At 33.2% G+C, this 27,329-nt stretch overlaps 1 protein-coding gene across 1 annotated transcript; it reads left to right on the top strand.

The window, feature by feature from the left end:
- Positions 1-12,428: 12,428 nt before the first annotated feature.
- LOC126706613 (basic form of pathogenesis-related protein 1-like) lies at positions 12,429-13,221 on the top strand. Its single transcript, XM_050406150.1, has one exon. It carries the CDS (start codon positions 12,552-12,554, stop codon positions 13,029-13,031), a length of 480 nt encoding a protein of 159 aa, XP_050262107.1. The 5' UTR covers positions 12,429-12,551; the 3' UTR covers positions 13,032-13,221.
- The last annotated feature ends 14,108 nt before the right edge of the window (positions 13,222-27,329 follow it).

Here is a 27,329-nt window from a genome sequence, read left to right on the forward strand (position 1 = left end):
CATCCGTGCATTAAACTCCTCCTTGACAATAGGTCTCCTCAGATCAGGCCCTGGGCCTTGATATAGGGCGGGCCTGGGCCATGAATTTTCTGGCCCACAATAGCCTCTCAAAATCCTGCTGCTCGACTTTTAGTTGGGGATGAGGGTTTTGGTGACTTTGGGCCCACATCACGACTCGTTCAAATTCTGCATGGGAGACGTGCCAAGTCAAGAGTCATCCCTTCGTTCGCGAGTACCCTGAAGTTTCAGCAATCGAAGTGCGTCTTCCCGAGGATCTTGAGATCCTACGGTTGTGGATGGTGTGGGAAATTGAGCCAGAGCTGCCTTGTCTGCAGCACGTCTTGGGAATCTGCTCAAATTAAACTAAATGGCCCCTCCTTACCCTTTATATAAGTAGGATAAGTGGTTGTTCTCCTGGCATATAAACCCTTCCGCTCTCTTCAGAATCATAACCCTTTGTCCATATCTAGTTCCCTCCTCCGGTGTCATCTTCCCTTTGCGCCGTATGTTTGAGGCTTGGGTGGAGATGGAGGAACTTCACCCGCCACAGAGACACCGGACCCTTCCGAGACGCAAAGTGATGTGGCCTGGGCAGGGGAGGCACAGATTTAAGGTGTCTTCCCGCTTAGACATGGTGGGGACGGTATTACCCCCTCTTTTAGTCAAAATTCGAAGCAGATTCTGGTCACGCCAGATTTTTGGTGTGTCAAAAGAAAGATTTTCCGCCATCAGTGCCATCTGCCTTGTTGCAGGCAAATTTTGGTGTAGGCTCCTCAACTTCCGATTCCCGGCACCTTCTCTTCAATGGTGTGGGCCTTAAGTTGGTCTCCCTGCACCTTTTCTTCAGTTGCGCTAGCCCAAAGCTGGGCGCTCTCTGCACCTTTTCTTCAACGGTGCAGGTCCCATGCTGGGTTCTTTTACTGCCTGAGTTATGGGCATGTAAAAGTGTTGAGGAAGAACAAAGTCTTGAAGCAGCAGCCAACCTCTCATCTGTACTACCTCTTCGGCTTTATCTTATTCTCTTGTACTACATTCTCGGCTTTATCTTATTCTCTTGTATCTTTCTTTTTGATTATGTACTTAGCTTTGATATAAGCTGATTCCAGCTTTTCATTGTAAGCTGTACTATTTCTTTGTTTTAATAAAAGGGAAATTTATTTATTTTTTTTGAATATTTTTCTTTTTTGCAATATTTCTTTGTGAATGGGTGTGCTCCATGTGTGTTTTTCTTCAATGATACTTAGAGCAGGAAAACTTTAAAACAGAATCCAACTAATTTTAATTTACCGACATTACCAGGTATAATAACGATAATTCACAGTAAATTAAATTTAGGAAACTAACCGAGATAACAGCTGAATATTCTGTAATAAGTGCGAGGAGACCATCCGAGAACGATAAACTCTAAATAATTCATCCGAGGGGGTAACCGAGCAGTAAGGGACTCCGGTTGGGTTTTTGGTAACATATTGCTCTATATTGCATCAATCCCTTTGGTACTAAGGATCCGAGAGCAGACTTGAGAATCCATGCAGTTTAGGAATTAACCCTATTGTTAATGGAGAGTTCTCCTCGGAGGGATTCTAAGGTCCATGCAATGTAGTTTTTTCTTTGAAGTAGTTGGTTTCCCCATAGGCTTGAGTCCGAGGACCATGCAAGGCCTTGGTTCTGTCCAAAACTTGTGTTTTTCTTTTGCGTACTTGGTTTCCCCATAGGCTTGAGTCCGAGGACCATGCAAGGCCTTGGTTCTGTCCAAAACTGGGTTTTTTCTTTTGAGTACTTGGTTTCCCCATAGGCTTGAGTCCGAGGACCATGCAAGGCCTTGGTTCTGTCCAAAACTTATAGTCTTTCCTGTGTGTACTTGGTTTCCCCATAGGCTTGAGTCCGAGGACCATGCAAGGCCTTGGTTCTGTCCAAAACTTGTGTTTTTCTTGTGTGTACTTGGTTTCCCCATAGGCTTGAGTCCGAGGACCATGCAAGACCTTGGTTCTGTCCAAAACTTGTGTTTTTCTTTTGAGTACTTGGTTTCCCCATAGACTTGAGTCCGAGGACCATGCAAGGCCTTGGTTCTGTCCAAAACTTATAGTCTTTCCTGTGTGTACTTGGTTTCCCCATAGGCTTGAGTCCGAGGACCATGCAAGGCCTTGGTTCTGTCCAAAACTTGGCTTTTTCTTCTGAGTACTTGGTTTTCCCATAGGCTTGAGTTCGAGGACCATGCAAGGCCTTGGTTCTGTCCAAAACTTATAGTTTTTCCTGTGTGTACTTGGTTTCCCCATAGGCTTGAGTCCGAGCACCATGCAAGGCCTTGGTTCTGTCCAAAACTTATAATTTTTCCTGTGTGTACTTGGTTTCCCCATAGGCTTGAGTCCGAGGACCATGCAAGGTCTTGGTTCTGTCCAAAACTTGCCTTTTTCTTCTGAGTACTTGGTTTCCCCATAGGCTTGAGTCCGAGGACCATGCAAGGCCTTGGTTCTGTCCAAAACTTATAGTTTTTCCTGTGTGTACTTGGTTTCCCCATAGGCTTGAGTCTGAGGACCATGCAAGGCCTTGGTTCTGTCCAAAACTTGGCTTTTTCTTCTGAGTACTTGGTTTTCCCATAGGCTTGAGTCCGAGGACCATGCAAGGCCTTGGTTCTGTCCAAAACTTATAGTTTTTCCTGTGTGTACTTGGTTTCCCCATAGGCTTGAGTCCGAGCACCATGCAAGGCCTTGGTTCTGTCCAAAACTTATAATTTTTCCTGTGTGTACTTGGTTTCCCCATAGGCTTGAGTCCGAGGACCATGCAAGGCCTTGGTTCTGTCCAAAACTTGCCTTTTTCTTCTGAGTACTTGGTTTCCCCATAGGCTTGAATCCGAGGACCATGCAAGGCCTTGGTTCTGTCCAAAACTTATAGTTTTTCCTGTGTGTACTTGGTTTCCCATAGGCTTGAGTCCGAGGACCATGCAAGGCCTTGGTTCTGTCCAAAACTTGTGTTTTTCTTTTGAGTACTTGGTTTCCCTATAGGCTTGAGTCCGAGGACCATGCAAGGCCTTGGTTCTGTCCAAAACTTATAGTTTTTGCTTTGAGTACTTGGTTTCCCCATAGGCTTGAGTCCGAGGACCATGCAAGACCTTGGTTCTGTCCAAAACTTATAGTTTTTCCTGTGTGTACGTGGTTTCCCCATAGGCTTGAGTCCGAGGACCATGCAAGGCTTTAGTTCTGTCCAAAACTTGGCTTTTTCTTCTGAGTACTTGGTTTCCCCATAGGCTTGAGTCCGAGTACCATGCAAGGCCTTGGTTCTGTCCAAAACTTATAGTTTTTTCTTTTGAGTGTATTTATTTGTTTTTTGAAGGTCAGCCCCTAAACCATGGCGGGAAAAGTTGGTTTGAGGCCGGAAGCCCCTAGAGCTGCCCGCGCCGTTGGCAATGCAGGGCGTAGCCCCCGGCAGAAGTTTATGTCGGAGCAACAACTACATGTCGTTGGAGAGGGAGGAAACCCCGCGAATCTCTACTTGCTATAGAGTTTACTTCACCACCACCTGGGCCAATGCGCAAGCCTTTCCCACAGACGGCGCCAATTGTAGGGACACGATTATTTAACGGCCCAAGAATGTCGTTGGGCTCGCATATGAAAGATCCCTCACAATATGAGTTGTAGAGAATGGGCTTAAAAGGCTTGCCCTTGACCACGGGACGACGGTCCGGTCCTGATTTTAGGGGGACTTATGTAAAAAAAAGGGTTCAGCATGAACATCCAAGCCCTACAGCGTCGTAGCCTGAGGGATTGGACTCCTCGGACTTAGTCCGAGGAGCATTAAGTTCTTCCCCTTCTTCTCCTTTTTCCTCCTCCTTTTCTCTTGGCTTTCGTTTCCTTTTATACTCGTATTCCTCCCTCTCTTTAGGGTCCACGTGTGAGCTTTACCTTCAGGGCAGAAGACTTGTCCTATCCGCCCATACCTCAAGTGGTTGGGAGTAGACGTAAAGGTTGAATAGCTTGGTCAAGAATAGGGGTTTGTCAGGCACAGAGTTCTCTACTACAGTATGAGCAGTCTTTTCACTTATCCCATCCGTGCATTAAACTCCTCCTTGACAATAGGTCTCCTCAGATCAGGCCCTGGGCCTTGATATAGGGCGGGCCTGGGCCATGAATTTTCTAGCCCACAATTACAATATGCTGTTAATCCCAACTCAAACCCTTTCTCCTTCTTAAACCTCCAATTATTTTGTGCATGAGGAGATGACAATTCAACTACAAGGCCCTTAATTGCAAAAAAATTCTACCAATCACTATGATAAGATACTTTTGTAGAGGATTTCAAATCCGAAGACATTTTGAAAGCAATGAAAAGAGATGTTGAGATGGTAGAACTCCTTTCCTACCATCGATGGCTGATTTTGCGGTCAATCTATTTGAAGCTCTATGAATAAAACCAAATGTTTTTATTCATAAATAAACTAATTTAGGAGAAAAAGATTAAAATAAATGATAAAGTCATCCACCTTTCATTGGGTGGCAATTCATTTACATCTTTATGTGATTTTGAACGTACTTGCTTTCAACTTGAAGTGCTATGGTTTATGGTTGTTTTTAAAAGTTTTGGATTCCAAGCGCACCATTAAGTAGCTATGTAGAGGTGAATTGCTTCCATTTTATCTAGGACTTTTAAATCTCATAATTTGATACTTGGAAATTAAGTTCTGTTCTAGTAAATGAAATACAAGAAACCTATTTTTTATTAGACAATTATAATATGCTGTTAATCATGGAGTTTGAACCCTTTCTCACCTAGATCTCCAATTCACTTGTTTTCATGGTGGTGGATGAATGGAACCATCCGTAACATGACTTTTGCACTGGTGCTCGCAGCAAGGCAAACAAGTATATTGATTTTGACCACAATCTTTTAGATTTGGGAAAAAAAAAAAAAAAAAAAAAAAAAAAAAAAAAAAAAAAAAAACATAAATATGAAAATAGCATGAACGGTTCTCGTTAAACATTTACCAATTAGTTGATACTGTCATGCACCTGAAGTGATCGGTAAATAGAAGAAAGTGATACATTGTGTAATGCTGTGATAGCATGTGACTCGCATAGGTCACGCCCGTGGTTATTGCAAAATAGAAAAATGGAATGATATGAGAAAAAGAATAAGCTCTACGACTTGACACTTATTTAGTTGTCAATCCACTTCAAGAAAGAAAGAACAGAAGAGACTAGAACAACCAAAGTTTTCATAAATTTGTAGGAGAATTTTATAAAACCACGACGCTACCAAAAGAAGGGAAAAAAGAAACGATTTTGTATACCTTGAATGTCTTAAAAATACAAAAAGTGTCAACTAATTGAGTTAAAATATTTTTGACATCATAGATGAAATCTTAAAACAATTTTAGCCTCATGCGAAGGATAGTTTTTTGGTTTCAGCTTTATAAAAAATGTCGCAATATTTTCATAATACTCATAATAATTGTGGATCCGTATATATTAATAATTATTTTATTTTGACTTATGATACATCTCAACTATTGTAAAAATATTGTGATTATTTTTTTGGGTTATCTATTGAACGACTTATATATAATAAGTGGGGTGAGCCCATTACTATCTAATTTGGGCAGAAGAAAATAAGTAAATTTGTATTGGGTCAACTTTACTAAGTCTACCGTTGTGATTAGAATCCCTTACATTTATAAAGAAATTTTAAATTAAAAATTTTGAAATCTCAACTATGAAATTTTTAAATAATTATGTAGTTCATATACATGACATAAATTACATCATCAATTACTTACGTAGATTTCATATCTTCATCAAAATATAAAAATAAAAAAAATAAAAAATAAAAGTAGATTTCATATTATGCAGTACTAATTTATATTAGATTAGGATTAAGTTACACCAAATAATCCTAGGCTTACACAATGTTTTTTCAATTTTTTTTAATTTTTTATTTTTTATTTTTGACAATTATTGAAGTGATAGATTGTGAGTGGTGAAGAAAAAATAGTGGATCCACACATATTAGTGTTGTAAACCACTCACTTTTAACCACTTCAATAATTGTGTCATAACATTATTTAGTTATATTTAGTATAATTTCAAGCAATATTACACTACCTATGAATTTTAAACAATTTTATTAATTATTTAGAAATTATTTTATTAAATCATTATTTTAAAAATCCTACTATTTGAATAAATCTTCTCTATGTTATTAACGTGCATGTTATGGTTTATGCCAATCGAATATTATATATTATTTAATCCATAAACTCATATTTAATAAATTAAATAATGTTATTGATATCAGATAATCTTGAAATTTTGCAAGCATTGAAGTTATAGGGAGAAAATGTAAACCAATGGTAAATTTTTCAGAATTTGCATAAAAACAAATTTAAAAAAAAAAAAAAAAAAAATTCCCTACACTTTTGACAGTAGTGAAAAGAGATGCTAGAAAAGTAGTCAGCTGCTCCTTCTCTCAGTCGATGGCTGATTCCGTTGATCTCGTGAGTTCAGCGGAATATCGTAACTTTCTGAGAAACTTTCGAAAGGCTAACATGGTGCCTAAAGTCACGGTGATACATATCCGTGAAACATTATACCTTATATAATCTTTGCTTTTTTTTAATAAGGAGTATGATAGGGGAATTTATTTATGTATTCACGAGACTTCGTACTGTTATACCTTATCCAATCTTTGACTTTTTTTTTCTCTCTCAAGTTTTGATTTATGTCAAAGACGCAAATTACTGAAACAAAGAAAAAAAAGAGTATAAACGTGGCTTAGCAAAATGTTCTAGGAATTAAAGGCGGTGATTGGGCTCTCTTCAAATGCATGCACTTTAGATTGATGATTTTTTACTTTATTTTATTTTATTATTTTTTATTCTTTTGAGAAGCAGATTGATGGAAAGAAAGTAACCTAACCAATCTCAGCAAAAAATGAAAAAGAAAAAAGAAAGTAACCTAACCAATGCAAAGAGATTCTCATGCAAGTCTAGAATGAATTTTCTTCTCCAAAAAAACAATATATATATATATATATATATCTTATTAGTTTTTATTTTTTATTTAATAATTCATTTGATAAGAACAAATGATATTCCATTTGAGATTTCTTTTTGACAATTTAATAATTCATTTGAGATTGCCTTTTGACAATTTAATAGTTAGGGGATGAAGAATTTAATGTTTTCATTAGAAACATCAAGAGGTGTGGCTAGCATGATATCTACAAGGGTCTTTATAATTATTATGCATTCTTTGTATGCAGTAAACATAACCGGCTCAACAAATACTTTTGCAAACAAAAAATTTCAACGATCAAAGCTTTAAGTTTTTAAATATAAATACTAGTAGTATGCTTGTGAAACACATGAATTAATTAAAAACTCTATATAAAAGAAATATACATTTTAAAAATATTATTAAGAATTTAGTAGATTTTCATTTAGATTAAACTATTGAAATACAAATATATTTTCACCTACATGGCATAAGGAAAACATTTAATGTGTAAATTTCATTATATTGAAATACAAAATTATTATGATATATGATCAAAGATTCAAAATAACTAAAATATATTTTAAATTTTATTTTAAAAAATTTCAAAAATTTTAAAATATAATTTTGTTGAAGTAGAATTTTAAATTTCTTAAAACTTAGCTAATAGACTTTTATTTGTAAATCATCTTAATTAATGAGAATGTAACGTTTGTCACAAGGAGAAGATAGCCACTTGACGTGGCCATGAGTTATAAGTCCAAATTTTTATATAATACTATATGCTATGATATGATATAGAGTAAATATTTAAATAAATACCTGAATAATAATCCCTAAAAAATATGGAATCTAGCCAAAAAAGTATGGAATTATCTTATAGAGATAATTCATTTAAAATAAAACTATTATGAGAAATATTTAAAATTTTGAAATGGAAATAGTTCTTTTTTTTTGCTATGAAATGAAAATAATTTAAACTATATATTTTGTAAGTTTACACGGTTCTTCACAATAACTTTATATAAATTATCAGATTAAAAAAAAAAAAAACTTTATATAAATTTGTTTTCTATTTTCAAATTTTTATTTTTGGGAATATAAAGAAAAAACAATTTTCTTGTATTTTTGAAGTAAAAAACATGTTTGGTTGATTGAAATTAAAAAAGATAGTTTTTTTTGAAAAAAAAAATACTAAAATATATTGTTACTATAATTTGAACTCTAATGCTAATTCATTAAATTGGATAGATTCATTAAATTAAATGCGTGTTTTCATTGGCTTTTGTAAATTAAAAACTGAAAACAGTCTTTTATATATTTTCAATTTCCTTCATAAAAAAGTTTCTCAAAAAAAAAAATTCCTTCATAAATTGAATTTTGAAATCAGTTTTTGTTTTCTGTCCATTTTAAATTGTCAAACAAGTATTTTAGTCTCAAAAATAGAAAATATTTTTTGGAAATAGAAAATAAGGGGAAAAAACAGTTACGAAACATACTTTTAGTTTTTTTTTTTTTTTTTTTTTTATTATAAAAGAAAATCCTATTAGTCATATTTCTAGAAATTTTAAATTATACTCCAATTATAGTTTAGTTTAGATAAAACTCTATTAGCTATGTTTCTAGAAATTGCAAATTCTTTCAACTAAAATTTTATTTCAAAAAGTTTCAAGAATTTTAAAATAAAATAAATTTAAAATTGAAATCCATTTATATTTTGTTTAAACATTGACATTGTAAAAATTTAAACAGTCCATTTAACAATGATAAATCATGTCAAACTTAGTACCATGTTTTAACAATGTAGTAAATTACTTTTTTTAGAGATAATTACAATATGCTGTTAATCCCAACTCAAACCCTTTCTCCTTCTTAAATCTCCAATCATTTTGTGCAAAGGGGATGACAATTCAACTACAAGGCCCTTAATTGAAAAAAAATTCTACCAATCACTATGATAAGATACTTTTGTAGAGGATTTCAAATCCGTAGACATTTTGAAAGCAATGAAAAGAGATGTTGAGATGGTAGAACTCCTTTCCTACCATCGATGGCTGATTTAATTTGCGGTCAATCTATTTCCTGAAAACCTCCCGCTGATCCGGATACTGTGAGTTCCTACATGTCACTCAAAGTCCTAACACAAGTTTCAACAAATAATGGTTAAAACTTAAAAAGCTAGGTCGTTTGAACTTTGGACCACTCAATGCCCAGGTACTCAAATATATTATTGGGTCATTCCTCCCTAATCTGATTGGTCTATCAAAACAATTTTATGCTTGGAAATCAAGCATGAAAAAGAGGCATGTTCCTAGAGTCTTAGGTTATTCCTTCCTAATGTGAATGATCTATCATAAAAAAGAGGGCATGTGCCAAGCATTTGTTTCCAAATTTCTAATTTTCTGATAAAGAATGTAAGGCTAATATAAGATAGTAACATGGTGCCTAAAGTCTTGGTGATAATAATCCGTGAAATGTTGGCGCCCTCAATAATAAACTAATATAGCGTATCAATGTTAATTTGTTTTAATTAAATATCACATGATAGGGGAATGTACATGTATTGATATTCACGAGAATACTGTTAGGAAAATGACCTTAGGTTGCGCAGCTGAAATTGCTGACTTCTCTTTCTCTCTGAATTTTGAAGTTTAGAACTGACCTAGCAAGATATTATAGAATTAAAAGAAGTTGGGACTAACCTTATCATATATTATTCAAAGAGATTACTTCAATTTGAAACTTTGATGTTGGGTTTACTTGTGGCGATGATTGAGCTCTCTCCAAATGGACTATATATAGATTGATGAAAAATAAAGTAACTTAATCATTGCAACGAGATTCTCATGCTAGTTGAACTAAAAATTATAGAATATAGAGGCGGGAATCTTGACAATTAAAAAGAAAATCTACAATGAAATTTTTTTCGCCAAGTACATAAATTTTCTTCTTAAAAAAATTTAGAATGAATATTAATTTTCGCTTGTATAATTTATTCGATAAGAACAAATCAAGTTCCATATAGAAAGCCACTATAGCTTTCCATTTTGTGAACCGATCGATACTGGCCCTTCTGTCACATGAGAAGTTCTTGCTAGTACCAAGCATGGACGGATTTAGATATGGACTTGGGGGCAATGGCACCAACAATTTTTTTTTTTTTTTTTAATATTAGTATAAATATAGGTTTTAATTTAAGCAATTTTTTTTCCTATAAAATTACACTTTACCCCTTAACAATATCATAGTTTCTTTTAAGAGTAATGCTATAATCACAAACTTTTATACAACATTTTTACTAACTGTTGAGGCAGCAAACTCTTATTAGTTCGCATGTAGGCCCATCACTTACATCACATTTTTACTTACTAATAATCATTTACCACATAAGCAATTTGTAAAAGAGTTTGTAACTCTAGCATTTTCCTCATTTCAAAGGCCATAAAAAAAATTAATAGATCTAAATCTAAAAAAAAATATACAAGCTCAACAAAAATTACCAATAGTAAAGCTAAAAAAAAAAAAAAAAAAAAAAAACCAACCAATCTATTTTATCCAAAATAAACTACCCAGCTCTTTAAAAAAATTTAAACAAAATTAATTTTTTTTTCCTTATCTAGCATGCACACAACACACACAAAAAACCTACAATGATTAATCAGTAGAGTTGAAGACCAGAGTCGTTACACGCAGCTAGTAGTAGAGCCACTTCCTAACTCTAAGTTCTGGCTCCATCCTAGTAGCAAGTGATATAGATTGCAAAGTGTTATATATATATATATGAAGGATCTATATTTCAGAGAAATGTTTGATAATGTGGTAAACCATTTATTGTTTCATTTGCATAGATGCATGCATGGCAGACTACACACGTTTTGGAAACCTCTCTATCTCTAAATGGATTGTTGGAGACTCTACAACATAATTATCAAATAGATTTGGATTGTTGGATACTCCACAACATAATTATCTAATAGATTTGGATTGTTGGATACTACACAACGTAATTATCAAACAGCTTTAGCACTTGATTTGGTATGTAATTTACCCACTTGTTTAACAATTGGGTTATTGACGGAACTGTATCTTCAATTAAAATTTAATAGAAATTAATAATATTTTCTAAAATACAAAAACTCTTAAAGGCTTAAAATTTGATAGATAAATTTTAAAAAATATATAAGAGAAATTAAAGATTAAGAACGTAATTTCATACTTAATGCAATCTTATTTTTTTTAATGTAAAAAAATTAAATGACCAGATCTATAAGTTTTTATATAAATATATAGATTAAATATCCAAATAAATATTTAAATGATAAGTCATAAATATGTAATTATCTTATTAACAAAATATATAATTAAAATTTGAAGTGAAAAAAATAGACATATATGGGGAATGTTAATACAAATAGAAGTAGAAATAATTCATTATATTCAAAGAAAATTATATATAAAAAAGTTAAAAACATTAAATGAAATAAAATAAAATCATTTTGAAAATTTATAGGTTTTTTAGTACTCCACTTTATATAAATTAAGAGATGCTTTTATAGAAATAATATTCATTGAATAATGGAAATTGTATTCGGGGATCTCTTCTTTAATATAGCATCTTTCCGTATATAGAAAATACGGATGGTTCCAAAAAAGAAAAAGAAAATAGAAAGAGAGAAAGAAATGCGGGTACCATGGTTTAATTCGGTTTGACCATATAATATAGTAATATACCATAAAAAAAATATTTAAAAAATAATAATAATAATTGATGATTCAAAACGGTTTAGGTAATGGATCATGGCCAATCCAGATTTAATAACTATAATTTTTGTATATTATTTATTTATTTATTTTTGAATCATAATTATAGAGAGCATTCACATCATATTCCTATTTTTCTCCATATTTTAGAATAATAATCTACTACCTAATCTCTTTTTGAAACTCATATCAAATTTTCTATTCTAGGCATTATTTTAATTATTTAATTTCTTTTATTTCTCTATTTCCAAAACACTTTTTTTTTTTTTAATTTATTGAAAAGTGCTATGTTCACAATAATTTCACAATAAACCATAAGCAGTAAGATATCACTGATTCAAATTTAAATCTACTACTGAAATTACATTTTTCTCCATTAATAATAATCCATAATAACCTGCTAAATATAATTTAATTTGTTTTAAAAGTATTATGAAACCGTTGCGAGCATAACATTTTTCTTTTTTATTTTAGTTACAATGACACAAAAATAGTAAAAAAAAATAGTTTGGGAACTAATAGTGATTGCCTAAATATAAAAAAGCATTTGTGTTTATTATGCACGCTCTCTCACCATTTACGTGTAGTTTGGGGGTGTGTAAAAGTATGTATAAAGTATGTATAAATAGTAATTTTTACCTAAAATAAGAAACTTGACCCAAATGCTTGGGTGTTTATTAGGCACCCCGCTTGAGCAATAACGTAATGATTACCGCTCTTGCCTATAAATACCTCAATCACATATCCCATCTTCATTCAGAACCAGAAGACTAAAAAATAGCTCTCCCTTGCACAGAGATAAAAATGGGGTTTATCAAGTATTTGCTAGCCATATGCTTCTTGGGGTTGGCCCTACTTCATGTCTCCCTAGCCCAAAGCTCCCACCAAGACTTTGTCAATGCACACAATGCAGCTCGTGCCAAAGTTGGTGTTGGTCCAATTAGATGGAACTACACAATTGCAGCCTATGCTCAAAATTATGCTAATAAGAGATCGGGAGACTGCAACTTGGAACATTCAGAAGGGCCCTATGGAGAAAATCTTGCTGAAGGTTATGATAACTTAAACGGAGTGGATGCAGTGAATTTGTGGATAGCAGAGAAGCCTTACTATAACCACAAGTCCAACCAATGTGTCGGTGGTGAGTGCCTGCACTATACTCAGGTTGTTTGGCGTGATTCGGTTCATCTTGGGTGTGCTAGAGTCAAGTGCCACAATGGGTGGATGTTCGTCATTTGCAGCTATGATCCTCCGGGTAATTATGAAGGCGAACGTCCTTTTTAAGTGGTTTCATTAGTTACTAATTATGATTATGTTGTTCCTTATCAGGAGTGTATGTGGTGGTAGTACCTTTCAAAAAAAAAGTGTATGTGGTAGTAACCAAATATATATGCATACCTTCTGAAGGATATAATGAAATATGTTTCTGTCACTTTTATTATCATGAAGAAGAAATTTGTTTTCACTTTGTTAATTTTCGTTCATACAATGGAACTGATCACTGTTATGACGTTTCTGTCACTGGAATAAGTTTCTCTGACATATGTTAGACTTTCCCCACTCATTGAACATGGAAGGGTCCGGAGGGAGAGACATATAAGTCAATTCCCTGAAAACAACTTACCATGGGGGGCCATGCGAAGGTAATGAGTCTATTTTCTAATAAGGAAATATAAATCACAAAATGGTAGATATATAAGAGCATATGGAATTAAATCAAGAATATTTAAGCACATTAAAGATAAGAATAAAGTCAATATATTGAACAAGAAATTAACTGATACGTGTAATTTGATTGCCTTCCTTTTAACTTTGAAAACATAATTAGCACATAACCCGTTTGTGAATACTGGATACCATATATGACTGTATAGGTTTATAGCTGAGCTTTTCTTTTATGGTAAGAAAAGAAGATAGGATAATCTAAGAAAAAAAAAAATAAGCATTATGTTTTTTTTATCACGTGAACGTCAATAATTACATTAAAGATAGGAAAAAAGCATGGGAGTAGGGTACTTAATCATTTCTAAGGGCATCTGTTCTCCGCAAATCATGTCAAGACGGGTGCTTCTTGCCATTTACGACAACGCGTGTCTTATTCTATACAAACTTTGCCATGTGATTATATCAGCCGCTGTCTACTATAATAGAATTTTATGGTGCCATGTGTATGTTCAGGAGTGATCAGCACTGCCACTAGTACATATATTATTGCCCAGAGGGGTGGCCCAGGGGGTAAGATCCCGCATGCAAGCATAAGGTCCCTCGTTCGAGTTGTGGTGGGTACCATGTGGGGAGTGGGTTCTTAACTTACATTGTACCTCATCTACAAGCTCTCTTGGGGTGCTAGGATGAGGTCTATGACACCCCAGTCATAGTAGCTATAGTTTAATCCAACATTCTCTTGCGGAGGTGTCTCTATTAGTTCACGTCCTAGGGGGTAAGTCACATATGGTCGTCCAGCCTCCCTTTTGTTCATAAAAAAAAATACATATATTATTGGAGTAATTCTACAACAACCTCTTTTTTTTTTTTTTAATATTTTTACATACCGTTGAGTCGGTAAATTTTTATTATTTTTTATCTAGGTCAATTACTTAAATAATTTTTTTACTTACTAACAATTACTTATCACATTAGTAATTTGTAAAAAAAAAAATATAAAAAAAAATAATTGTAGGTTCAGGATTTTCATATAGGCAAAAATACACTTTTAGTCCCTACATTTTGAATCTATTTTCCATTTGGTCTCTAATTTGATTTCACGCCTACCCTAGTCCCTGAAATCAGAAAATCATTTCTATTTTGGTCCTTACCGCCATCTCAGTAATGGAAAAAGCATATGTGGCAAACGGAATGCATTGTTAAGATAGTAAATTATATTTGGCATTTTTTAAATGCCGCGTCAACATTTAAATTAATAAAAAAAAACCAGCTCAGAAAATTAAAATAATTTTAAATTTTAAATTAAACATTAATCTAATTAAAAATAATAATTTAATTAAAATAAAATATATTATTAAAAAAAAAAAAAAAAAACTTTGAAATCTGAAGATAACAAGCCGTGCACAAAACCCATTACCAAAAACTCTAGCATCAAATAAACTTGGTTCCCACATCCAAATAATAAACCCATTCACAAAACCTGTGGGATCAAAAACTATACTGGGAGCTGTGGTGACCAATTTTCAAAACCCATTAACGGAACCTAAGATCCAAACGGTCTGACCGATCTTCGTTTTCTCGGACAAGATCTCTCTCTTTCAGCTTTTTCTTTGGGATCTGGGTTTAGAGAAAGAGGGAGCTTCTGGCATTTTACCCCTTTCTTAAAAAAAAAAATTAGCAATATGCCCCTGTTTCCAAACTATATAGGGGCGTGCCCCTGTTTCGATACTCGATTACATTAAAATTGAGTTTCAAATAAATACTCGATTTGTAGAAAATCAAGTTATGCCCGATCAAACTTTAAAAAAAAAAAAAAAAAAAATGCATGGAACTCGAGTTCCTGGAAATCAAGTTCCATGCAAAAATTCTTTTAGTGTAATCATCTCATACAAGGTTTAGGGAGCCCTATAGTGGCGTTTTTAAGTCCTATAGTGGTGTTTTTAAACCCTATAGCGCCATTTTTCTGCAATTTTTTTAATAAGTGAGATTACCGCATACCAAGTTCAGGGAGCCCTATAGTGGCGTTTTTAAGCCCTATAGTGACGTTTTAAAGCCCTATAGTGGCGTTTTCCTGCAAATTTTTTTTTTCTAAGTGTGATTGTCCCATGGCAAGTTGAGGGAGCCCTATGGTGGCGTTTTTTTTAGCCTTATAGTGACGTTTTAAAGCCCTATAGCGGCGTTTTCTTGCAAATTTTTTTTTCCTAAGTGTGATTGTCCCATGGCAGGTTGAGGGAGCCCTATAGTGGCATTTTTTAGCCCTATAGTGGCGTTTTGGAACTTGATCTCCCTAAAATCGAGTTCTATGCATTTTTTTTTTTTTTTTTTAAGTTTGATCGGGCATAACTCGATTTTAATGTAACCGAGTTCTTTAAGTAACTCGATTTTAGTGTCATCAAGTACCAAAACAAGGACACTCCCCTATATAGTTTGCAAACAGGGGCATATTGCCAAATATTTTGCCAAACAAGGGCAAAAGGCTAGATTCTCTAGAGAAAGAGATGGGCTCAAATTGGTGCAGTGGTTGTGAAGTGGTGGTCGGTTCGGTGGTGGTGGGGGTGGATCATTGGTTGGGTTTGTTGTTGGCGTGGGTTGCGGTGGCTTGATGTGTCCATTGGTGACTGATCGGTGGCAATGGTGGTGATTGGTGGTCTGATCTATTCATATCGATTGCAGATTGGTGGTTTGACTTTGATCTGTTCTGTTTTGATCCCTGGGTTTGCTCTTGTTCTGGGTTTGTTTATGTTGGGTTCGACTTGCTCTTAATTGATGGTGGTGGTGGGTTTGATTGTGAGAACGTGAAGTGTGCTGGGTATCCTTACTCTTGTTCTGGGTTTGTTTGTGTTTTTGGTTTTTGGAGAGAATGTGGAGTTGTTTGTTTTTATGTATTTTTTGTGAGTTTGTTTCCCAAGAAAAATTCTGGGTTTATAGGTTTGCTGGAAATTGAGTTGGTTACTATTTTATGGGTTTATTTATTCGGTTTACTTATGATTTGGTTTGGTTTCTTTCATTTATTTCTTGTTTTTCTGGATTTGGTGGATATTAGATTTTGGTTGCTGGATTTGGAGTTGAGGTTTGCTAGAGATTGGTTTGGTTGCTGGGTTTATTTCTTAGATTTGGGAAGAACATGTTCTTACGGAAAAAATAATGAAAGTAAAAAAAATAGGCAAAAATCACATTTTCGTCCCTACATTTTCAGGAAATTCTCACTTTGGTCCCTAGATTTTATTTTTACCGCTTTTAGTCCCTATACTGAAAAACACTTCCCGTTTTAGTCCCTGCCGTTATATCAGAGACGAAAAATGCACACATGACAAACAGCAGAATTAAAAAATATTAAAATAATGTCCAGAACCTAATCAACAAGTGCCTTCGCACGCTGCGCAAAAAGCTCAACCACATAACTCAAATGGAAGAAGCCATCGCTCAAGGCAAACCGATCAACAAGGAGCAAGAAGAAGTCCTCCGCTTGAAACCCATCGTCTTAGCTCTCATCGATGAGCTCAACAAGCTCCACCAGCCTCTCACCCAAGCTGTCGCCGAAGAGCTCTCCCTCTCCACTCAATGCCTCCACCTCTCCCCCTCCGATTCCACCGCCAACGACACCGAAACCAATAACAACCACAACCACGACGACAACAACAACAGCAATTACAAATCCACTGCCTCCTCCTTCGATGAGCAGAACCGAAATGACAAATCTGACCTTGGCCTTGTGGAGGATCTTCTGAATCTACTCTACTTCGGCTTGCTTTTCGATGTGAAGTCACAAGGAGGTTTCACCACCACGATGCTAACGAGGACTCATGTGTGCGGATGTTGCTTGACCTACGATTACGTCACCGACGATGCCACTGATCTGCTTAGCGAGCGGGAAACTCTGGCTTGCTAAGTTCGATTAGCCTATTGATTCCAATGCCAACCTTATTTTAATATTTTGGACATTATTTTATTATTTTTTAATTCTAACGTTTGTCACGTGTGCATTTTCCATCTCTGATATAACAACATGGACCAAAACGGGAAGCGTTTTTCAGGATATGGACTAAAAGCGGTAAAAATTAAATTTAGGGACCAAAGTGGGAATCACTTGAAAATGTAGGGACAAAAACGTGATTTCCGACAAAAAAAAATAACTAATTTTAATTTATTTTATTTTTGGTTTAAATTTTCTGAGTTGGCTTTTTTTATTAATTTAAATATTGATGTAGCATTTAAAAAATGCTAAATATAAATTTTTATTATTATTTTATTAGTCACGTTAGCATTTACTGTGCCAACAGTGCATTCTGTTTGCCACGTATACTTTTTCCATTTCTAAGATGATGGCATGGACCAAGACGGAAATGATTTTCTGATTTCAGGGACTAACATAGGCGTAAATTCAAATTAGGAACCAAAATGAGAATAGGCTCAAAATGTATGGACTAAAAGTGTATTTTTGTCTTCCATATATTATTGTTCCCAACCCACCACAAATCACACATATGCATCAAAACCATCCTCTGTTTCTTTTTTGGTGGTCGGATTTGAATCACATCAGCTATGCAAATATATTGTGAGTATGTCTAATATAAATGTGGTATAATCAATTAGGCTAGCCTTTCAGTTAACTTTAAGGGTCCGTTTATTTGGAAGAGTGGAAAAGTGAGGATAAAAAATGGTGAGAGGATGGAAAAGTGGGAGGATAGAAAAGATTTTTATTTTCCTCATTTTTGTTTGGTTGGGAGTGAAAAAAATATAGGTATGGAAAAAGTGAGTTTGTATAAATTTACTCATGTATACGTATTAAAAATGATACCCAATTAAAACAAAAAAAAAGTGACAAAAAAAAAAACACAAAAGAAAGCAAATATATATATATATATATATATATGAGCAACGTACACTTAAATAAATAAAATAAAATAAAAAGGAAAGAACGTGCAATGAGGGAAGAAAAAAAAGGAAGAAGAAGAGGCATGTCTAGGAGGGAGGAAAAAAAATAAAATGAGGCAACGTCCAGGAGAGAGAGAAAAAAAGTGAGGAAGAGCAATGTACGGACAAAGCCCATGTGCAAGTGCATAAGAACATTTTTTTTCCATTAAACAGCCTCATTTTCTTTTTTCAGTTTTCTTTTTATTTTGAGGAGGAAACATGTTGGTAGGCCTAAGGAAAAAACACTTGGGCTCCACAATTTATTTTCCTTCCTTCCACCCAATTAAACACACTCAAAAAAGAAAAAATTTCTCATTTTTTCTCCAAAATTTTTCAACTACCTTTTTCACCTCCAAACAAATACACCCTAAACGTAGTAAGAGTCTAAGAAAATCAATTCAAGCTCAAGTTCATTCTTAATATAAAGCTCCGCCTATAAAATTTTGGTTTGACGAGCATTGCCTTAGCTTTGACTTGATTCTTGAACTATGGTCGTGTGACTCTCAAGTCTCAATGAAGCAAAGTGATATGCTAGAAATTATTTCTTTTGAACAACCACAAAGTTGGTTAACCTATTTTTTAGAATGTATACCTCGATTGTTTAACAAGTTGCTTTAACTTAAGGTTTGAACAACAGTTCTTAAAAAGCGGACGGGAGAGGACAAGTATAAAAAGGATAATAATTTTTGTGGAACAGTAAATTATAAGAAACCTTTTTGGATATTATCGTTTTGGCTTATTTGAAAAGGCAAAACAAGAAGCTCCCTAAGTTTTGGACGGCCAGGAACCCCTGCTCCTCTCCCCCCCCACCCCCCCCCCCCCAAAAAAAAAAAAAAAAAAAAAAATCTATTCCTCCTCATGTGACAAGGTAGTTAGCTTTGTCCCTGTCTCACTGAACAAGGTCATATTAACTGTTGCTAAAGATTGATTAACGTATATAAATGACCTAGGCACTAGAGACTAGAAAGGGCTTAATAAGTGACAAACTGTTTTGGGGAGTTGAAAATAAGTAGATATAGAGATGGCTTAATTTTTTTAATCTTGACGAATTTTTTTTATCTTAATTTTTTCTGGATTATTTTATCATTATTCACCCTGTCTTGGTAATTTTATTATTGTTTGTGATGTTAACAATATTGACCTAGGCCTTAACATCGATCTAAGTTCTTAAACAAAAGTTAAGAATTTTCCAATTAATATATTTTGTATTTGGATTACTTTCTCAACCAATGATATTGATATCTTGGCAGCCTTCTAAGCAACTCCTTAGCCTGAAGTTCCAATCGAAGAAGTAGATGTCATAGTAGGCAGTACCTAAGAAATCTTCAACTGGTACATAAACAACTGTGCGGACTTATGGGCTTAACAGTCTTGATTGGTGTCCCAAAGATATATATGTTTACCGCTATACAATTACAACCATTAATTGCTCAATGAATACAGAACACCCATGCTTTAGCACCTGGTTCAATGGCTTACAAGCAATAGTTAGGAGTGTTTAACATTTCCAAACCAAATTGATGAAATTATTAATTAAAATCTTTGGTACTTAAAACACATGCATCATGACGCCATAGCAAGTTACAATTGGTATGATAGGGATACAATGTATAAAAATCCTTTTATGTGGAAGGAAAATAATTTATCACTATTTATCATTAATTGGTATGTGTGAGAGTTAGAAAAGATCTCTTCTTTTTTTCATTTTTCATTTTTTAAGTGAGAAAGTTTGTTAGTGAGAATATCTATAAGTGTATTCGGAGCTAGACTTCCTCTTTGACATGACACTTTCTAGTGTAACATCATCCCTAGGCTTGGATTGTAAGAGGTATGAGGTTAAATTATATTTTTGACCTAGAGAACATCGAATGGTGGATTAGAGGTGATACACAGAGAAGGGAAATATAAAAAATATGAGAACGAATCAGGCAAGAGATCATGGAGGAAAAAAAGAAAAAAAGAATTTTGACCGGTTTTCAAATCCTTTGATGCATCAGATAACTTTAAAAAAAAAAAAAAATGTATTTCATTCCATGGCTAGGCTTTGTTGAGGCCTTCTATTTTCAGCATTGCTAGTAAGGACAGGTTCGACTAGATAATTTTTCCCATTTTACATGGAGGCTTTTAATAAGCGAGTGCGGGATTGAAAACTTATTTAGTTGTAATATACTACCTAAAATAAAAATAAAAATCTATCCATAATAAACTAAATAATATCTGGTCAAACTAGTGCATGAAGTTTTTGATTTAAGAATGACGCATGTCTTCTGTGTTTTTATTGAAATTTGAAACAAATTTGTCCAGTTCATGGTGATATGACTTAAAATCAGCCTAAGGGTAATGTGTAGCGTGGACACAAGAATTTTCTAATCATTTTCCTTTTACCAAAAATTGAAAAAATTTACCCTACAATTTGATATGCCAATTCATGGACTTAAGCATTTTTTTTTATATGGTTCATTTGCTTTGACGTAATTTTTTTTAAAAATGTATTTCTTATTTTTGGGAATTTGGATTGGTTGAAAGTTTCAGTAAAATGAAATCATTTCCTTTTGATCAAGAAAAATACTTGCTCTAAGGCCCCGTTTGATTGGGTTGAAAACAGGGATAATGCAAAAGAAGAAGAGGAAAATAGAGTGGAAAATGAAATTTTCTCTTATTTGGTTCATGAGAGAAAACAAGTGGGAAATAAAATGGTGTGGAAAATTTTTCCTCCAGGCCCACCAAATTTTGTCCTCCCAATTTGGGAGGAAAACTAAGGAGAAAAAATTATGTGAGTGGTAAATTACACAAATACCCTCATCTTTACACACAGCACATCTCCACGTTCTCCTCTTTCCTTTCCCCTTTTTTTTTTTTTGCCTTGTCCTCGTTATATTCCACCTTATCTATTGCTATTTGATTACTTATTTATTTATTTGATTCTCAAAAAAATACTTATTTATTTATTATTTTCTATATATTCCCTAAACGGTCTCTAGGTTCTTCACAAGCTGTAAGTTTTATTTATTTATTTATTTTTAATTCATTTTACCCAGTTTTTGCTTGCTCTAAATAGCTATGTTTCTTATTTATAGTTTATACATATTTTTTCACACTTATTAGACCCTTTGGTGTTTTGTTATTTTATTTTTATTAAACCCTTCGCTATTTGATTATTTATTTATTTTTTCCCATATATTCTCAGAGTTCTTCACAGGGAACGGTCTCCAGGTTCTTCACAACTGTAAGTCTCTCTCTCTCTCTCTCTCTCTCTCTCTCTCTCTCTTAATTCATTTTACCCAGTTTTTGCTTGCTCTCATATATGGTTTTTATTTATAATTTATACATATTTTTCACACTTATTAGACCCTTTAATATTTTGTTATAACAAGGACATAATAGTTAATTCATATAAACTACATTTTCCATCCTCCCACTTTTCTCTCCAACCAAACAAATGAGTTTTCCACCCTCCCACTTCTCCAACCAAACACACATGAGGGAAAACCAAAACTTTTCTATCCTCCCAATTTTCCATCCTTCCACGTTTCCTCTCTTCCAAACAAACAAAGCCTAAGGTTTGAAAATGTTTTACACACCTCTGAAGGACAGGTTGACTAGATAACACACCTAAACATACAACAACCTTATAACATACAAAATGGCAAAGATATTCAAAAATCTCAAAAATGACAAAAATGCCTTAAAAATACCTCTCATTCAAGAGGATTTACAACATGTTAAGCCTTGGTAAGGTTATTCGCTTTGCATCAAATAAAACATCATGCTCCACCTAAATCTAAATTAAAAGCTCCAAATGATAGAAATTTTAGTAAAATCTTGAAATTACGTACCAAAATACCCTTACAAAATTGAATATCATGCTCCATCTATCCAATATGATTGAATGATCCTAAACTACAAAAATAACAAAATTATTTCTTCAAAAATATTGAAATGATGAAAATATCTAAAATGACTACAATATTCCTCAAAATTTCAAGATTTGCTCCCAACCGTTATAGGAAAAATTATTAGGTACTCCTAGAGTATCATAAATTCGCACTCCTCCTTCTCACATGAATAATAGATCCTATCATGAATTTAATTAGTGGGATCTATCATTTATGTGAGAGGATGAAATATACATTTATGGTACTCCGGGAGTACACAATAATTTCCCTGGTTATAGAAGTTGCATACAAAATTTCAAAATTTCAAGATATTTTTTTTTTCCTTTCCTTATTTATCCTTTTTATTTTAAATTGAATATTTTATTAAATACCTCTTTTTTTTTTCCTTTTTCTTTTTTTCCTTCACATGTGACTATGATTTGATATCATAACTTGTAACCATAGTTTATTGAAAAATTAGTAAACTTTTTCAACTGAAAATTAGGAGAGAATAAAAAAAATATCGGGCTGCCATCATCACTCGTGTATTCTTTAACTTTTTCAAGGGAGATATTTACGTTGTACCTACTATGCATTCTTGTCTTTTTTTCAATATGGCGTGTAGCCTAGGGCCCTTTAGAACGTGATGTTTGTGTTTGTTTCCCACTAAAAAAAAAAAAAGAAAAAGAAAAAGAAGAAAAAAAAAAAAAGGTGATGTTAGTTTCAAAAGTAGAGCATTTAGGCAGTTGTTAAATAACTTATTTTTAGTTTTTAAATAATATTATATACTTTTTTATCAATGCGTATTTTAAAATATTATAAATAATATTATTTAAATTCTTTTACCAAACAAATTTTTAATTTTCCTTTTTGAGACCACAATTATTCCGAATCTAATATTATAAATTATTAATTTATATAATTACGAGTGATTATCTAACAAGCATGTAATTAAAAAATTATCAAAAAACAAAAATATTCACCGTTCACAATTGTATGGATCATGCAGAAGGAAAAAAAAGTCAGTCACATCCACATGGCTAGGTCCTAAGTCTATGATCACTCAGTTTCCCGTGATTGGTGGTTAGCGATTGACCTGACCCTTTCTCTTTTTTCATTTTTCTTTCTTTCTTTCTCTTTTTTATTTATTTATTTTGTGAGAATCGGCCTGACCATTTTTAAGTCTTGGATAACGACCTAACGGACAAGCATGTGCTTTCTAGATTCACCTAATATATAGTTCCAAATTGAAAAGTAAACAAATTGATTATTATCATTATTATTATTATTATTAATTTAAAATTAAAAAACCACTGGGATTGACGCAAATACAAAACGACGATGAAGATTTCTCAAGGCATAAATGGTTGCATATGCATTAGATATTATGATGAGATTTGTGAAACAGGAAGAGTCTGTTTAGTATATATGTTTAAACACATATTTTTACACACTTTTTCATTCACACGTATTTTTAAAAAATATAAACAACATTATTAGGACAATGTTACCAAACAACCCCAAAATATACCAAGTTTTATGGTTTTTGTTTTTGTTTTTTGAGAAATGTTCCAAGTTAGCTATAAAGATTTGGAGGTAATGACCGTAATAGCTAGAGAGGAGAATATCAAGTCTATACCGGTGGTCATGGTTTGTCTGTGTAATAATGAATCCTTATATTAAACCTTTCTAACACGGCAATTTGAAGCTCTCTCATGGTCCCAACTAGTCGAGTCTAGCACGACACATTTTGGGTTGGTAGAAGGCAATGTTTGATCACAAGATAGCAACAATTGTTCTAGTATGAAACCTGAACCAAGCACTAAGAAAAGTTTGCTCCTAGCAGACTCGGCTCATTTTCTGCAAGAAAATGCGCTGTTACTTCAAATGTAATTATTAGACAGACTTTCTAGGTAAGCTTTTATATGCTGGTCAAAAAGTACGACTGTCAGGTAATTTATGCTAGATTTTCACAACTATCCTATATAATATATGTAATAGATTGCAATTAGTTACCGTTACTTTTTATACGAACTAGTCGAGTCTAGTACTGAGCCGAGTTAGTATGTGTAACACGACACGTTTTGGGTTGGTAGAAGGCAATGTTTAATCACAGGATAGCAACAATTCTAGTATGAAAGCTGAACCAAGCACTAAGAAAAGTTTGGTCCTAGCAGACTCGGCTCATTTTCTGCAAGAAAATGCGCTGTTACTTCCATGTAATTATTAGACAGGCTTTCTAGGTAAGCTTTTATATGGTGGTCAAAAAGTACGACTGTGAGGTAATTTATGCTCGATTTTCACATCTATCCTATATAATATATGTAATAGATTGCAATTAGTTACCGTTACTTTTTATACGAATCCATTACGTTTCTTTCGCCACACAAAGTTTTATTTATTTATTTTTTATACAAAATATAATTCTACTTTAATTTAATCTAAGTGTATATATGTGTGAAGCTCATTCCTGAAAACTTGAACTCCGGTCCTTACCCCCCACACCTCACAAGCACTTATACTTATAGAGTGACCATCGCACCAAAGATATGCGGTAGTCACCACACAAAGTTAGTCCTATGGAATAGTTGTGGAATTGGTTTTTTTCCTAAAATTTATTTATGTTAACTGCATTGATTTCTCACAAGCTGATTTGTTACAAAACACAAATAAAAAATTCTTTTATTACTAACAATTTTTTTTTAGGTTCTAGTTAGTTCCACTGGTAAAATTTTTTATGGTTGAATAAGAAATTTAAAATTTAATTCTTACCTACACCAAAACTGACTGGTGTCTTGGTTTGATGATAAAAAGTACAATCATCAAAAGCGGAAGATATAGGTTGAAACTCTATAAATAAATTTTTTTAAATGTGAATTTTTCTATGGTATGTGCATGTGTGCATCACACACAAATAAACAATTCAACTATTCATTTATGAGGTGCTTGAAACTCACCAATAAGATTGTGAGCTTTATTTATGTAATAAAATTTGTAGTACCTTTTACATTTTCCCAAAACACAAATTTTAATGGCTCATTGTAAAAAGGGTAATGCTATTTACATAATATTTTCACAAAAAATTCTAAGTGGTGGACTATTATTTGTTCTAATCTAGAGACTCCACTAATATTACTTTTTTACCCACCAATAATAACTTGTCACTTATGATTTATTATTTAATTTTTTTGAATATATTCTAAACGTAGAACTACTCTTTCAAAAATCATATGCCCAAAAAACTCTTAAGAGTTTTTAGGTTAATTAAAAGAATAGTTATATAATGTTAAAGTTATTTATTTTATTTATTTTATATAAAAGAATACTTATATTATCTTAATATGATTTGATAAGATATTATATAAAAATCAACTAATTAAGCATTTAATATATACATCACCTCAATTTTTAGTTGCGTTTTCAAACAATACATATAACAATTTTATTTTTTATTTTTTTTTTATGGGAATTGTAGGGACACAATTCTCAAACGGCCCAACAATGACGTTGGGCTCGCACGTGGAGGATCCCTCACAATAAGATTTGTAGAGAGTGGGCTTGAAAGGCTAGCGTTTGATCACAGGGCGTTGGCCCAAACCGGACTTTAGGGAAACTCGGATAAGAAAAGGCTTTAGCCTGGATATCCAAGCCATACAGCTTTGTAACTGGAGGGATTGAACTCCTCGGATCATGTCCGAGGAGCACTAATGTCTTTCTCCGGTTACCCGGCGGTGGGTTTTTCGTGGTGGTGTGCATATATTGTCCGGACATTTTCATCCTTGGAGTTTTTCCCAGGAAGTGAGATGGGATCTTTTCTAATTAGTTTATCTTTTCTTTTATACTAGCTTACGTTCGATGTCCCTCGTCCACGTGTAGGGTCAATTTTTCCAAGATTGATATTTGTCCCGTCAGTCTAATCCCGCAATTGTTGGGGATGGTTGATAAAGCTGAAGAATACTGCTCTGTTAGGTGCAGAGTCTTATCTAGGAAGGGTAATAAGGGTAACTTTCCCGGGATATTTTAGATCTCCTCATGGATTTTTCTTATAGCTCTTTTTTACCCCTCTTCTCAAGGGAGCTTTGGGTCTGCCGAGGACTAAATTGTCCTTGGCTGCATCTCTGGACCACCTTCAGCCTTATATTTTCGAGCTTGGGCCATAATACTTGGGCCATAATCTTTTTCAGCTTGGGCCTGTGGACTTCCCATGAGCAAGCGGGTTTGGCCCATAAATTACCGGGCCCCACAGGAATACATATAACAAGTTATTGAAGGAGTTTCATGTTTTCCTTGTCACTTAGCTAAAAAAATAATTATTATTTATTGTATCATATTAATTATTATAATTTAATATGATTTTATTTTTGTTCATCTAAAATCTAATATACATGCATACATACATATTATATATGGACAGTAAAATATTTTTTATTTATTTTGAGGGAAAGGACAGTAAAATCTAATTATTCAATTTACACAAAACATTAATAGATTAAAAAGAATAAAGAATATAATAAAAATATTGAAATTTAGTAAAGTTAAATTATTTTTATACAAATATAATACAAAAAGTTTAGAGTACTTTCGCATGTATGGCAAATGTGGTTTCTTCTGATATTGTATGTATAAGTAACTGAAAGTCTTTAATTTAATTTACTTTACAAATAGTTAGTAAAATATGCGTACTATAAATGATATTTTATATGGACATTAAAAATAAATAAATAAATAAATAAACATAACTATTTTAATGTTATTATATACTCCATGACAATAAAATAATTTAAATCAATATTTCTAGTTCCATGTGAATGTTACTATTTATACAAACATGTCTTTGTTCTCTCTCTCTGTCTGTGTGTGTGATGCACACATGCACATACAGATGTATTAGAATTTAAATAAAAACAGAATTACATAAATTATAATAATATGTGTAAATAAATAATTTTGTTTGTTGTTGCTCTTGAAAATGTAGCTATTTAAAAAAAAAAAAAAAGGACTTAATATATTATTAAATACTTAATTAGTTGCCTTTTAAGAATATCTTATGAAATTTCGAACTGTGACTTGACGTAGTACTATGTTATTTCAATTTCAAAATTAAAAAGGTTTGCTACCAGCAATTGTT

This window comes from Quercus robur, chromosome 11 (assembly GCF_932294415.1).
Source record: "Quercus robur chromosome 11, dhQueRobu3.1, whole genome shotgun sequence".
NCBI lineage: Eukaryota > Viridiplantae > Streptophyta > Magnoliopsida > Fagales > Fagaceae > Quercus > Quercus robur.